The sequence below is a fragment of the Macaca nemestrina genome, chromosome 2 (genome assembly GCF_043159975.1).
Source record: "Macaca nemestrina isolate mMacNem1 chromosome 2, mMacNem.hap1, whole genome shotgun sequence".
NCBI lineage: Eukaryota > Metazoa > Chordata > Mammalia > Primates > Cercopithecidae > Macaca > Macaca nemestrina.
Genome location: NC_092126.1, coordinates 14,783,639 through 14,799,976, shown reverse-complemented (window position 1 = coordinate 14,799,976; position 16,338 = coordinate 14,783,639). Strand labels below are relative to the sequence as shown.

The following is a 16,338-nucleotide window of genomic DNA, read 5'->3' as shown; positions in this document are numbered from 1 at the left end:
CTGGGCCTGTGCATGTATACTATATGTCAGATTCCCCAGCATATGCTATAGCCCTCCAAAGCTCTTATTCCCCCAAGAATCTTCCTCCTCATTCTCAGGCTTTTGGGTCTGTCTATTGTTTGCCTCATCCTGCATTTCTCACCCCAGGCAGCAGTAGATAGTGTATGTCTTTAAATATTTCCATCAGATCCTGTGCAGGAAGCCCTCCAACCTAAGGAGGTCAAACTAAGGGTCAACTTCCAGGTCAGTCTCTCACAGCAGGGGTCCCCAACCCCCAGGCTATGGGCCAATACTGGTCAGTGGCCTGTTAGGAACTGGGCTGCATAGCAGGAGGTGAGTGGCCATCGAGTGAAGCTTCTTCTGTATTTACAGCCATTCCACATTGCTTGCATTACCACCTGAGTTCTGCCTCCTGTCAGATCAATGGCAGCATTAGATTCTCATAGGAGCACAAACCCTATTGTGAACTGCACATTCAAGGGATCTAGGTTGTGCATTCCTTATGAGAATCTAATGCCTGATGATTTGTCACTGCCTCCCATCACCCCCAGATGGGACTGTCTAGTTGCAGGAAAACAAGCTCAGGGCTTCCACTGATTCTACATCATGGTGAGTCATATAATTAATGTATTATATATTACAGGCCGGGCGCGGTGGCTCAAGCCTGTAATCCCAGCACTTTGGGAGGCCGAGGCGGGTGGATCACGAGGTCAGGAGATCGAGACTATCCTGGCTAACATGGTGAAACCCCGTCTCTACTAAAAATACAAAAAAAAACTAGCCGGGCGTGGTGGCGGGCGCCTGTAGTCTCAGCTACTTGGGAGGCTGAGGTGGGAGAATGGCGTGAACCCGGGAGGCAGAGCTTGCAGTGAGCCGAGATCACGCCACTGCACTCCAGCCTGGGAGACACAGCGAGACTCCGTCTCAAAAAAAAAAAAAAAAAAAAAAAAATGTATTATATATTACAATGTAATGATAATAGAAGCAACATACACAATAAATGTAATGCGCTTGGATCATCTTGAAACCATCCCCCATCCCAGTCCATGGAAAAATTGTCCACAAAACCAGTCCCTGGTGCCAAAAAGGTTGGGAACTGCTGCCTTAGAGAATGTGGAAACCAATCAAATGCATAACCAAAACGTTTTGAGAACAAGGTCGTATTGCTCAGGCTGGGACCAGCAAGCTGCATCAGAACACAAGGCACCATCCATAAGATTACCACCAGGCTGGGGAGTAGGAGACGCTAGGTGGGCAAGCAAAATCCCCCATAATTCTTTCCTATCAAAATTCAGTTGCCTCTTTCTTTATTAAGCACTCCTTGGTTGACTTAAATGTTTTATTAGACTCCAGAGTCTGAAATGTCGATTCTGTCCATTTTTCCCCACTTAATGGTTGCTTCAGTAGAAGGACCAATTCTTGGAGTTCCCTATTCTGCTAATTCCGTGATGTCACTTCTATTACAACTACTTTAGAAAACAATTTGGAAACATAATTTTCTTCAGATTTATGTAGTAAATCTGTAAACCAACAACTCTACTCTTTGTTGACATTCCAGAGCTGTGGTTCTCAAATGGGGCAATTTTGCCACTCTGTGGACATTTGGAAATGCCTGGAGATATTTTTTGATTTTCACAACTGGGGTGTGCCATTAGCATCTAGTGGGTAGAGATCATGGATGTTGTGAAACATCTTACAATACGCAGGACTACACTCTCCCTCCAACCTCCAGCAACGAAGATTTATCTGGCCCTAAATGCTAAAAGTGCTAACTAAGATTGAGAAACCATCATCTAGAGAAATGTGTCCATGTACACTAGGAGAATGCTCATAGCGTCATCATTTATAAGAGTCCTAAATGGGAAATGATTCAAATGCCTATCAACAGTGGAAGGGATAAATATATTCTTATGTGCATTCAGTGAGATACTTTATAGCTATAAAAATGTAGTATAAACATTTATAAAGAACTACAAGAAAGTACTAGGCACAGTGGCATGCACCTGTAGTCTCAGCTACTGAGAAGGCTGAAGTGAAGGATCACTTGAGGCCAGCCTGGGCAACATAGCCAGATATCCCTCTCCAAAAAATAAAAGATAAAAAAAAGATAAAACAAATGTATAAGGAAATGCAAGAAAATGATTTCCATAAATTTCATGACAGTGATCACCTTAGGGGAAAAGTTGAGGGGGGAATTCAGATTAGGAGAGTAGACATGAGGATCATCTGGGTTGCTGGCTATGTTCTATTTCTTGAACTGGGTGGTGTGAAGTGTTCACTTTAACAAAATGTACATTTGTATTCTATTACTTGTATTTATATCTCATAATAAAAAGATAAAAATAGGCCGGGCGCGGTGGCTCAAGCCTGTAATCCCAGCACTTTGGGAGGCCGAGACGCGCGAATCACGAGGTCGGGAGATCAAGACCATCCTGGCTAACACAGTGAAACCCCGTCCCTACTAAAAATACAAAAAACTAGCCGGGCGCGGTGGCGGGCGCCTGTAGTCCCAGCTACTCGGGAGGCTGAGGCAGGAGAATGGCGTGAACCCGGGAGGCGGAGCTTGCAGTGAGCTGAGATCCGGCCACTGCACTCCAGCCTGGGCGGCAGAGCGAGACTCCGTCTCAAAAAAAAAAAAAAAAAAAAAAAAGATAAAAATAAAGGCTGCCAGTAATTACAGTATTTATTTTCTATTATACTCCCTACTCTATCAAGTCATATTCTTATTTGGATCTTCAAACTGACCATACAGACCCAGCATAGATGTTCATTCAATCATCGGTATTTATTGAACATCTACTATAAGCCAGGAACTGTTCTTAAACACTAGGAATACAGAATGGAACAAGATAGACATCTTGCATTACAGAGCAGGGAGACAGGAAGTAATTAATAAACAAAAAGGTAAAAAAGATAGTTTTGAGGGGGACTACGTACTTTGAGAACAAGACAGAGTTAAATGAGAGAGGCTGACTAAAGTGAGAGTGACTGGAATGAGCTATTTTAGGTCAGTAAAGGCTTTTGCGAAGATGACGATTGAGGAGATAACTGACCTGTATCAAATGAAGGAAGGGCCTACATGAAGTTCTGCAGGAAGAATATTCCATATAAAGGAAGCAGATATTATTGAGGCTTTTTTTTTTTTTTTTTTTTTTTTGAGACGGAGTCTCGCTCTGTCGCCCAGGCTGGAGTGCAGTGGCCGGATCTCGGCTCACTGCAAGCTCCGCCTCCCGGGTTCCCACCATTCTCCTGCCTCAGCCTCCGGAGTAGCTGGGACTACAAGTGCCCGCCAACTCGCCCGGCTAGTTTTTTGTAGTTTTTAGTAGAGACGGGTTTTACCGGGTTAGCCAGGATGGTCTCGATCTCCTGACCTCATGATTCGCGCGTCTTGGCCTCCCAAAGTGCTGGGATTACAGGCTTGAGCCACCGCGCCCGGCCTATTGAGGCTTTTAAGTACAAAAGTATTTGACGAGTTTGAGGAACCTCGGGACATAAAAGTGTGGCTAATATGGCGTGAATGAGGGAAGAGTGACAGGAGATGGAGTTGGTGCAGTGGGCAAGGCCTCCATCGTGTACCATTTTGGTAGACCATGGAAAGCATTTGTGTTTTTTTCTTTTTCTTTTGTCTTTCTTTTTTTTTTGGAAACAGAGTCTTGTTCTGTTGCCCAGGCTGGAGTGCAGTGGCATGATCTCTGCTCACTGCAACCTCAGCCTCCCGAGTTCAAGCCATTCTTCTGCCTCAGCCTCCCAAGTAGCTGGGACTACAGGTGCCTGCCACCACACCTGGCTAATTTTTATGTTTTTAGTAGAGACGGGGTTTTACTATGTTGGCCAGGCTGGTCCTGAACTTCTGACCTCAGGTGATCCTCCCACCTCGGCCTCCCAAAGTGCTGGGATTACAGGCGTAATTGAGCCACGTTGCCCAGCCTGTATTTTTTTTCCAAGTGCTATGAGAAGCCACTGAAAATGCTGCTGTTGTGTAGGATGCAGGAGGGAAGACATGGGATCACAGTTCACTTGTGCTGCTATAACAAAACACCACAGGACTGTGTAATTTATAAACAATAGAAATTCATGTTTCACAGTTCTGGAGGCTGGGAAGTCTAAGATCAAGGTGCTGGCCGGTTTGGTGTCTGGTGAGGGCTGCTCTGCTTCTGAGACGGTGTCTTGTTGCTGCATCCTCTGGAGGGGATTGCTGTGTCCTCACATGGCAGAAGGGATGAAAAGGCAAAAAGGGGCTGAATTCATTCCCTCAAGTTCTCTTATAAGGGCATTAATCCCATTCATGAGGACAGAGCTCTCACGGCCTACTCCCCACCTTGAGGCCCTCTTTCTAAAACTGTCACATTTGATACGTTTTCACACAAAGTTTGAAGGGGACACAAACATTCAAATCGTAGCACATGTGGAGATGAATCGGGGTGAGACGATAGTGGCTGTGAAGTGGAGATGTTGTAGAGTGGATAGATTGAGAATTTAAGGTGGAGTCAAGAATATGTGATAATGGACTGGAAGTGAAGTGTGAGAAAACAGAGGAATCAGGGACAATTTCTAGGTTTTTGTCTTAACAATCAAGGGGATAGTAGGGACTTTTGCTTTGAGAAGACTGGGGAGTAAGAAACTTGGATCAAGGGGTTTATTTGGGCCATATTACACTGTGATGTCTATTAGGCACTCCGGGGGTGGGGGGGGGGGGTGTCAGGTCAGCTGTTGAATATGATTCTTCTTCACAGATTCTTTTTTTTTTACATTTTAAAATTCTCTTTCTTTTTTTGGTAACTTTATTTTTGTTGTTGTTGTTTTTATTTTGTCAGGTTTTTTTCTGCTTCTAACACACCAAGCACATTCTTTTATTTTTTTCCTTCTTTTTCTTTTTTTTTTTTTTAATTTTTTTTAAAATTTTTTGTAGAGTCAGGGTCTTGCCCTGGCAGGTCTCAAACTCCTGGCCTCAAGCAATCCTCCTGCTTCGGCCTCCCAAAGTGCTGGGATTACAGGTGTCAACCATCGCACTGGGTCCTTCTTCATAGAGTTAATGGGCTGGATTTGAGGATGTCTAGAGTTCCCTTCAACCATATTAAAAACATTCAAGAAACTGCCAGTTGATTTAATGAATTAGATAACATGCACAGAATGCTATTCCATGAAGTGGCATGCAAAGATTTTTTTTTTTTTTTTGAGATGGAGTCTTGCTCTGTTGCCCAGGCTGGAGTGCAGTGGTGCAATTCCGGCTCACTGCAAACTCCGCCTCCCGGGTTCACACCATTCTCCTGCCTCAGTCTCCCGAGTAGCTGGGACCACAGGCATTCCCCACCATGCCTGGCTAATTTTTTGTATTTTTAGTAGAGACGGGGTTTCACCATGTTAGCCAGGATGGTTTTGATCTCCTGACCTCGTGATTCGCTCACCTCGGCCTCCCAAAGTGCTGGGATTACAGGCGTGAGCCACCGCGCCCGGCCCCAAGATAATCATTTTTAATCTAAAAAAGTAGATTATAAAACAGTTACCTATGGTTTGCCACCATTTTTAAGAATACAGTATGTTATAACATCTCACTGGAAGCTTGAAACAGATAGAATGGAATCTGAGCAGTGGCTACTTCAGGTGCTGGGATGAGTGTGGTTTTATCCTTTTAAATTCTTGTTATTGGTAATTTAAAATGTTTTCAATAATCATGCATTACCTGTATAACGTTTTTTTAAATTAAAAAAAAAAATCCATGGTCTCTTTCAGCTGGGCAGTCTGCAGCTGGGTAATCTGTCAGGTGAGGGTCATCAAGGTGATCAGGCTGAGAGGATGGACCAGATACAAAGTGGGAGAGGCGAAGAGGCCCCGTTCCAGGGCCGGGGGCGAGGGGTGGGCGGTCCAAAGGGCACCGCCCCTGCGGGTCACGTGCTCGCCGGCCACCAATGGCCGCCTCCGAGCCCACCTTGGGGACGGGGCGGGGCGCCTGGCTGGCGTCACCAGGACAACGGGCGTCGCCGGCGCCGTGTGACTTCGAGCTGTGGGCTCGCTAGCGGCTCTTCGGCCATGGTGAGTCTGGGATCCGCGTCTGCCCAGCCGCCGCGCCCTACCCCTACCGGGCTGGGTCCCCAAGCTGCCGCCCGCTAGGGTCGGGCGGGCGGCGCTGGGGTCGTGGAGAGGCCGGGCCGCGGCCTGCGAGGCTGCTGGGCAGGGCAGGGCTGGGCGGGCCCGGGGAGGGATAACCTGGGGGATTCAGAGCGCCCGCCTGCCGGGGGGCGACCGCGATGCAGCGTTCCCTGCCGCTGGAGTCTGGGTGACAGCCCGGACCCCCACCCAGTGGGCCGCCGGACGACGTGACGCTGTTTGGCCCGAGAGAGCCTGGGAAGCCACCCAAAGAGGGTGTGGTTAAACAAAAAATCATACATATGAATATCATATGTATTTATATTTACACCAAAGCAGTCTATGTGCCTCCAGTTTTGTTTATATGCAATTATATATAACTAATATACGACATAGATCTTCCTTTCAAAATCATCATTCTGATAGGTTTTTTAGCACGTGGAAATTAACATTTTTGATTTTAGAGCTCCCTCCCCTCCTTTTTAAAAAATAGGGGGCATTAAGCTGGAGGGTTTTTTTCTGAGTGCCGCACCCTCACTGAGGGATTTAATTAATTCATAATTAGTACATTGTAAACGTCTTAAATCATTACCTTTATTAGTTAACTTCAGACGGCGTGGGCATAACACCTGTCCCCCTTTAAGCTCGTTTTAAAAACGTGACTCGGTTTCACTCGTCGGAGGTGCTGGCTTGAATAGACAAGTTCAGAGAATTGCCAACCGAAGGTATGGTTCTCCAGAGGCCTTCATGGGGTGTAAGAAAAGAGAGGAGCTAGACTCCTTGCTTGGGGACACACCCTTGGTATAGAATACTTGAGGAGGTATGGGGGTAGGTGCAGGTAATAGGGAAATAGCTAGTTTTTAGAAACAGGTTTTTGTTTTAACCATGGGTGATTAAGTGGAGATTTTCTTCTTATCTGCAGGAGTTTAGTGGAAGTGCTGATGAGCTGAGAATGCAGGGTGCTCCCCAAGTGCCAGCTGGCCTCGTGGAGAAAAAACTATCATTAGGAATCCTGGCTGGCTCAGTTTTTTTCCTTAATAACCAAGGAGAGGGGTGGTGGTAGGAGGTGGATGGTGTCTCTCATTGACTCTGGAAAAGCAACTTCCAAGTGTGTGGCATTATTGCTGGCAGGAGAAGAACATCACCCACAAATCACAGTACCATGTAATGCCTTTATTTTGTATATGTTTCTTTTTTAAATTGCGAATTGCTTTTTAAGTGACAAATTAATGGAGCTGGCAAGAGTTTCAGAAAGCGAATTTTACAAAGATATAAGTGTTTCAAATATTGCAGTAATTTCCTGTTACATGTTATATGTGAGAAAACTGTAACAATTGTAGCAAGGAGAAGGAATATCCAGGAATTAAATTTTCACAGCTCTCTGAAGTCTCATATTCCTCCTGTCATCCATTTTCCTTTATTTTTACTTCTTCCACTTCTTTCATTCTGACCCACAGCCCACCTTCATTCGCTATTGTGAATTTTAGAGTTTTACTTTAAAATAAAAGCATTTACTGTAGTTTTGTATTAGTGGTTGCTTTGCTGAACTTATAATGCTTTGCTTTTTGTATGTCTTTAAGCATTAAGAATTTAACTCATAGGAACTTAATTGATAAGGTGCCTAGGCTTCCATGGAAGTGGGGAATGGTTGGTGCAGGAGGGAGAGGGATGAAGCGGCTGCATGTATATGTCATCCCCAAAACTGTATTCTTTTTTTCTTTGAGACGGAGTCTCATTCTGTCTCCAGGCTGGAGTGCAGTGGTGCAATCTCAGCTCACTTCAACCTCTGCCTCCCGGGTTCAGGCAATTCTCCTGCCTCAGCCTCCTGAGTAGCTGGGACTACAGGCGTGTGCCACCACGCCCAGCTAATTTTTGTATTTTTAGTAGAGATGGGGTTTCACCATGTTGGCCAGGATGGTCTCGATTTCTTGACCTTGTGATCCTCCCGCTTTGACCTCCCAAAGTGCTGGAATTACAGGCGTGAGCCACCACGCCTGGCTCCCAGAACTGTATTCTAAATCACATTGCACTTCCTTAACTGCTTGAATCTAAATATAAAACTTCAGCCATTGATATAAATGACTTGGCACATTAATTTTGGGACTATTTCTCAATGAAAAGTTCTTCAATTAAGCCATTTATTTCTACTCTGTAATAATGACAGCTAACATTGTGTACATATGTACATCGTTATTACTATAGAGGCAGTAGAAATTTTTCTGAGAGTCTTAAATGGTCACAACAACCTTGTGATGAAGATACCTTTATTCTATTTTAGAGATGAGGAAATTGAGGCAAAGATAGGTAAAGTAACTTGCCTAGGTCACCCCACTGATAAATTGAGCCACGTTTAAAACCCGGCAGTTTCTCTCAACCTGTTTATGGATTGTACTGTAATGTATAGTGTATCTTTATATGTTTCCTCATATATATTTTAGGAAATTAGTTTTCTTTCTTATTAGGACTTTAAGGTTTTTGAACACTTATAAATGACTTGTGTTTTGTTGTTTCTAGCACTGGGTTAGATATTACAGAACAGGGTAGGCATGCCTACCCTTCTCTCCCCTCTTTCTTCTTTCCTTCTTTCACAAAGTTGAAATGAGAAGGAATTAATAAAGATATGAATTAGATCAGCGTTCTTACTCACGGCTATATTAGCATTGAGTTTCTCCTGTCACATCAGTTCAGTTAAGGAATTGGCATCCGCTTTTTGTGTGAATCACAAAGACAAGTGTTTTACATAAAGCCTTTTGGATGTGGAGGATGTAACAGTGTTTTTTAAAAATGTATTCTCTGAGATTTTCCTAATTTTTAGATTTTAGTTTCATATTCTACAATCATTATGAAAAGACTTCAAGGCTGGGCTCAGTGGCTCACACCTGTAATCCCAGCACTTTGGGAGGCTGAGGTGGAGGATTGCTTGAGTGCTGGAGTTCAAGACCAGCCTGGGCAACATGGTGAGACCCATCTCTACTAAAAATTTGAAAAATTAGCCAGGCATGGCGGTGCACGCCTGTGGTCCCAGCTATTTGGGTGGCTGAGGTGGAAGGATCCCTTGAGTCCAGGAGATCAAGGCTGTGCTGAGTTGTGTTCACACCGTTGCACTCCAGCCTGGGCAACAGAGCAAGGCCCTGTATCCAAAAAAAGAAAAAAGGGCATTTAATAATAGTTTAAATTTTAATTCATATGGAACAAAATCTGTTGCGATATATATGACTTGTCAAGTTTTTGTTACTGTTTAACACTTTATCATGTAAAGCAGATTTAATTTTTGGAAATAAATAATATTTTATCATATAATTTTCCAGTTTAATTTGTTCATTTGGACTTTCCTATTTTGACACTTCTCTTTCTGTATTTGTGGTCAAGACGTCACAGGTATTGGGAAGCAGAAGATGGAGGGAAACACTGCAAAAATAGTTTTGCACATTAAAGTGACTTTTTAAAATTTTTTCATTTAATTTTATTTTTATTATACTTTAAGTTCTAGGGTACATGTGCACAACGGGCAGGTTTGTTACATATGTATACATATGCCATGTTGGTGTGCTGTACCCGTTAACTTGTCATTTACATTAGGTATATCTCCTAATGCTATCCCTCCCCCATCTCTTCACCCCATGACAGGCCCTGGTGTGTGATGTTCCCCACCCTGTGTCCAAGTGTTCTCATTGTTCAGTTCCCACCTATGAGTGAGAACATGCGGTGTTTGGTTTTCTGTTCTTGTGATAGTTTGCTGAGAATAATGGTTTCCAGCTGCATCCATGTCCCTACAAAGGACATGAACTCATCCTTTTTTTTTTTTTTTTTTTTTTTGAGACGGAGTCTGGCTCCGTCGCCCAGGCTGGAGTGCAGTGGCTGGATCTCAGCTCACTGCAAGCTCCGCCTCCCGGGTTTGCGCCATTCTCCTGCCTCAGCCTCCCGAGTAGCTGGGACTACAGGCGCCCGCCACCTCGCCCGGCTATTTTTTTTTATTTTTTAGTAGAAACGGGGTTTCACTGTGTTAGCCAGGATGGTCTCGATCTCCTGACCTCGTGATCCGCCCGTCTCGGCCTCCCAAAGTGCTGGGATTACAGGCTTGAGCCACCGCGCCCGGCCGAACTCATCCTTTTTTATGGCTGCATAGTATTCCATGGTGTACATGTGCCACATTTTCTTAATCCGGTCTGTCACTGATGGACATTTGGGTTGATTCCAAGTCTTTGCTATTGTGAATAGTGTCGCAATAAACATACGTGTGCATGTGTCTTTATAGCAGCATGATTTATAATCCTTTGGGTATATACCCAGTAATGGGATGGCTGGGTCAAATGGTATTTCTAGTTCTAGATCCTTGAGGAATCGCCACACTGTCTTCCACAATGGTTGAACTAGTTTACAGTCCCACCAACAGTATAAAAGTGTTCCTATTTCTCCACATCCTCTCCAGCATCTGTTGTTTCCTGACTTTTTAATGATTGCCATTCTAACTGGTGTGAGATGGTTTCTCATTGTGGTTTTGATTTGCATTTCTCTGATGGCCAGTGACGATGAGCATTTTTTCATGTGTCTGTTGGCTGCATGAATGTCTTCTTTTGAGAAGTGTTCATATCCTTTGCCCACTTTTTGCTGGGATTATTTGATTTTTGTCTTGTAAATTTGTTTAAGTTCTTTGTAGATTCTGGATATTAGCCCTTTGTCAGATGGGTAGATTGTAAAAATTTTCTCCCATTCTTTAGGTTGCCTGTTCACTGTGATGGTGGTTTCTTTTGCTGTGCAGAAGCTCTTTAGTTTAATTAGATCCCATTTGTCAAATTTGGCTTTTGTTGCCATTGCTTTTGGTGTTTTAGTCATGAAGTCCTTGCCCATGCCTATGTCCTGGAATGGTATTGCCTAGGTTTTCTTCTAGGGTTTTTATGGCTTTAGGTCTAACATTGAAGTCTTTAATCCATCTTGAATTAATTTTTGTATAAGGTGTAAGGAAGGGATCCAGTTTCAGCTTTCTACTTATGGCTAGCCAATTTTCCCAGCACCATTTATTAAATAGGGAATCCTTTCCCCATTTCTTGTTTTTGTCAGGTTTGTCAAAGATCAGATGGTTGTAGATGTGTGGTATTATTTCTGAGGGCTCTGTTCTGTTCCTTTGGTCTACATCTCTGTTTTGGTACCAGTACCATGCTGTTTTGGTTGGTTACTGTAGCCTTGTAGTATAGTTTGAAGTCAGGTAGTGTGGTGCCTCCAGCTTTGTTCTTTTTTGCTTAGGATTGTCTTGGCAATGTGGGCTCTTTTTTGGTTCCCTATGGACTTTAAAGTAGTTTTTTTTTTTTTTTCCAGTTCTGTGAAGAAAGTCATTGGTAGCTTGATGGGGATGGCACTGAATCTATAAATTACCTTGGGCAGTATGGCCATTTTCACAACATTGATTCTTCCTATCCATGAACATGGAATGTTCTTCCATTTGTTTGTGTCCTCTTTTATTTCGTTGAGCAGTTGTTTGTAGTTCTCCTTGAAGAGGTCCTTCACGTCCCTTGTAAGTTGGATTCCTAGGTATTTTATTTTCTTTGAAGCAGTTGTGAATGGGAGTTCACTCATGATTTGGCTCTCTGTTTGTCTGTTGTTGGTGTGTAGGAATGCTTGTGATTTTTGCACATTGATTTTGTATCCCGAGACTTTGCTGAAGTTGCTTATCAGCTTAAGGAGCTCTTGGGCCGAGACAATGGGGTTTTCTAAATATACAATCATGTCATCTGCAAACAGGGACAATTTGACTGCCTCTTTTACTAATTGAATACCCTTTATTTCTTTCTCCTGCCTGATTGCCTGGCCAGAACTTCCAACAGTATGTTGTATAGAGTGATGAGAGAGGGCATCCCTGTCTTGTGCCAGTTTTCAAAGGGAATGCTTCCAGCTTTTGCCCATTCAGTATGATATTGGCTGTGGGTTTGTCATAAGTTGCTCTTGTTATTTTGAGATACATCCCATTAATACTTAGTTTATTGAGAGTTTTTAGCAAGAAGGGCTGTTGAATTTTGTTGAAGGCCTTTTCCTGCATCTTTTGAGGTAATCATGTGGTTTTTGTCATTGGTTCTGTTTATATGATGGATTACATTTATTGATTTGCATATGTTGAACCAGCCTTGCATCCCAGGGATGAAGCCAACTTGATCGTGGTGGATAAGCTTTTTGCTGTGCTGCTGGATTCGGTTTGCCAGTATTTTATTGAGAATTTTTGCATCAATGTTCATCAGGGATATTGGTTTAAATTCTCTTTTTTTGTAGTGTCTCTGCCAAGCTTTGGTATCAGGATGATGCTGGCCTCATAAAATGAGTTAGGGAGGATTCTCTCTTTTTCTATTGATTGGTTTCAGGAGTGGTGCCAGCTCATCTTTGTACTTCTGGTAGAATTCGGCTGTGAATCTGTCTGGTCCAGGACTTTTTTTGGTTGGTAGGCTGTTAATTATTGCCTCAATTTCAGAGCCAGTTATTGGTTTATTCAGGGCTTCAACTTCTTCCTGGTTTAGTCTTGGGAGGGTGTATGTGTCCAGGAATTTATCCATTTCTTCTAGATTTTCTAGTTTATTTGCGTAGAGGTGTTTATAGTATTCTCTGATGGTAGTTTGTATTTCTGTGGGATCAGTGGTGATATCCCCTTTATTATTTTTTATTGCGTCTATTTGATTCTTCTTTATTAGTCTTGCTAGCAGTCTATCAATTTTGTTGATCTTTTCAAAAACCTCCTGGATTTATTGATTTTTTGAAGGGTTTTTTGTGTCTCTTTCTCCTTTAGTTCTGCTCTGATCTTAGTTATTTCTTGCCTTCTGCTAGCTTTTGAATGTGTTTGCTCTTGCTTCTCTAGTTCCTTTAATTGTGATGTTAGGGTGTCAATTTTAGATCTTTCGTGCTTTCTCTTGTGGGCATTTAGTGCTATAAATTTCCCTCTACACACTGCTTTAAATGTGTCCCAGAGATTCTGGTATGTTGTGTCTTTGTTCTCATTGGTTTCAAGGAACATCTTTATTTCTGCCTTCATTTTGTTGTATACCCAGTAGTCATTCAGGAGCAGGTTGTTCAATTTCTATGTAGTTGAGAAGTTTTGAGTGAGTTTCTTAATCCTGAGTTCTAGTTTGATTGCCCTGTGGTCTCAGAGACAGTTTGTTATAATTTCTCTTCTTTTACATTTGCTTATTGTGGGATCTGGCCAGCAGCCCACAATGCAACGGGTCTCTCTCTCTTTGTTCCCAGGTGGATCAGCAGGTCAAGAAATAATACACACACGCAAGATAGTGAAAGCTGGGTCCAGGGGGGGTCACCACCTTCTGGTCCTGTGGTGCCAACAATGCACTGGACATACCAGCATTTATTATTAAGTTTATTGAGGGCAGGGGTAGGTTAGTGAGGGATTTAGGATAATTTGATTATGAGGTGAGATGGTCACATGATGATGAAGTAATTCTTTAACATAACATCTGTATGCAGAAGTACAGTATACAGAGATAAGAATTTATAATATATTGTGTGCATCAGTAATTTCTAACAGAGCCTTAAAACAGAAACACAGTAGTTCCATAACCTATGATTAGCAAGATATTAATCAGCAGTAACCGTTGCAGCAAAAGCTGGTTACAAACAATCCATAGTAACAGGACTTGAAGCTAGACAACTGGTTAGACCAGAAATTCTCAGAAGGGAGTATGCCTTAACCCTAAAGAGGCCTAGAAGAGCTGTGGCAAGATGAGGGTGTTTATAGCCCTATCTTATCCACATGGACAGGTGTCCCCCCCATGCGTCCATTTATAGGCTCTCCACAAGGGTCGCATTCCATTCCCAGAGCTATGAACATCTGCTTTTCTGGGATAGGAATCTTGGTGATGTGAAACCTACCTGACTGCACGTCCATTCATAGGCTCTCTGCAGGAGGAAGCACGTCACACACTGTTGGCTCATTCTGGCAGTCCAACCTGGCATTGTCTTTACACAATCCTGCATGCAATTTTGTATTTACAATAATCAGGAGCATTTCATCTTTTATTCCGCAGCAATAGTTTCAGGGGGTCTCCCTACATTTGCTGAGGAGTGCTTCCAACTGTGTGGTCAATTTTGGAATAAGTGCAATGTGCTGCTGAGAAGAATGTATATTCTGTTGACTTGGGGTGGAGAGTTCTGTAGATGTCTATTAGGTCCACTTGGTGCAGAGCTGAGTTTAATTCCTGGATATCCTTGTTAATGTTCTGTCTTGTTGATCTGTCTCATGTTTACAGTGAGGTGTTAAAGTCTCTTTGTAGGTTTCTAAGGACTTGCTTTATGAATCTGGGTGCTCCTGTATTGGGTGCATATATATTTACGATAGTTAGCTCTTCTTGTTGAATTGTTCCCTTTACCATTATGTAATGACCTTCTTTGTCTCTTTTGATCTTGGTTGCTTTAAAGTCTGTTTTATCAGAGACTAGGATTGCAACACCTGCTTTTTTTTGTTTTCCATTTGCTTGGTAGATCTTCCTCCATCCCTTTATTTTGAGCCTCTGTGTGTCTCTTCATGTGAGATGGGTCTCCTGAATACAGCACACTGATGGGTCTTGACTCTTTATCCAATTTGCCAGTCTGTGTCTTTTAATTGGAGCATTTAGCCCATTTACATTTAAGGTTAATATTGTTATATGTGAATTTGACGTGTCATTATGATGTTAGCTGGTTATTTTGCTCGTTAGTTAATGCAGTTTCTTCCTAGCATCAATGGTCTTTACAATTTGGCATGTTTTTTGCAGTGGCTGGTACCAGTTTTTCCTTTCCATGTTTAGTACTTCCTTCAGGAGCTCTTCTAAGGCAGGCCTGGTGGTGACAAAATCTCTCAGCATTTGCTCGTCTGTAAAGGATTTTGTTTCTCCTTCACTTATGAAGCTTAGTTTGGCAGGATATGAAATTCTGGGTTGAAAATTATTTTCTTTAAGAATGTTGAATATTAGCCCCCACTATCTTCTGGCTTGTAGAGTTTCTGCAGAGAGATCCACTGTTAGTTTGATGGGGTTCCCTTTGTGGGTAACCTGACCTTTCTCTCTGGCATTTTTTCCTTCATTTCAACTTTGGTGAATCTGACAATTATGTGTCTTGGAGTTGCTCTTCTCAAGGAGTATCTTTTTGGCGTTCTCTGTATTTCCTGAATTTGAATGTTGGCCTGCCTCGCTAGGTTGGGGAAGTTCTCCTGGATAATATCCTGAAGAGTGTTTTCAAACTTGGTTCCATTCTCCCTGTCACTTTCAGGTACACCAATCAGACGTAGATTTGGTCTTTTCACATAATCCCGTATTTCTTGGAGGCTTTGTTCATTTCCTTTTACTCTTTTTTCTCTAAACTTCTTGCTTCATTTCATTCATTTGATCTTCAATCACTGATACCCTTTCTTCCACTTGATCAAATCAGCTACTGAAGCTTGTGCATTTGTCCTGTAGTTCTTGTGCCATGGTTTTCAGATCCATCAGGTCAATTAAGGTCTTTTCTACACTGTTTATTCTAGTTAGCCATTCGTCTAATCTTTTTTCAAGGTTTTTAGTTTCTTTGCGATGGGCTCGAACATCCTCCTTTAGCTCAGAGAAGTTTGTTATTACCAGTCGTCTGAAGACTTCTTGCCTCAAAGTCATTCTCCATCTAGCTTTGTTCCATTGCTGGCAAGGAGCTGAGTTCCTTTGGAGGAGAAGAGGCACTCTGATTTTTAGAATTTTCAGCTTTTCTGCTCTGGTTTCTCCCCATCTTTGTGGTTTTATCTACCTTTGGTCTTTGATGGTGGTGATGTACAGATGGGGTTTTGGTGTGGTTGTCCTTTCTGTTTGTTAGTTTTCCTTCTAACAGTGAGGACCCTCACTCAGCTGTAGGTCTGTTGGAGTTTGCTGGGGGTCCATTCCAGACCTGTTTGCCTGGGTATCACCAGTGGAGGCTGCAGAACAGCAAATATTGCAGAATGGCAGATGTTGCTGCCTGATCCTTCCTCTGGAAGCTTCGTCTCAGATGGGCACCTGGCTGTATGAGGTGTCAGTCGGCCCCTACTGGGAGGTGTCTCCCAGTTAGGCTACTCGGGGGTCAGGGACCCACTTGAGGAGGCAGTCTGTTTGTTCTCAGATGTCAAACTCTGTGCTGGGAGAACCACTGCTGTCTTCAAAGCTGTCAGACAGGGACATTTAAGTCTGCAGAAGTTTCTGCTGACTTTTGTTCAGCTATGCCCTGCCCCCAAAGGTGGAGTCTACAGAGGCAGGCTGGCCTCCTTGATCTGCAGTGGGTTCCACCCAG

General features: G+C 43.0%; 1 protein-coding gene across 2 annotated transcripts in view; it reads left to right on the top strand.

Moving 5' to 3' along the window:
• Positions 1–5,915: 5,915 nt before the first annotated feature.
• Positions 5,916–16,338, top strand: part of LOC105470931 (F-box and leucine rich repeat protein 2) — a 127,624-nt gene continuing 117,201 nt past the window's right edge. For both annotated transcript variants that reach the window (XR_980881.2, XM_011723274.2), the window contains exon 1: positions 5,916–6,030. Coding sequence is in view for 1 of the 2 variants with exons in the window: in XM_011723274.2 (XP_011721576.1) it covers positions 6,028–6,030 (3 nt within the window). In the remaining variant the exon portion in view is untranslated. The remainder of the gene's footprint in view (positions 6,031–16,338) is intronic.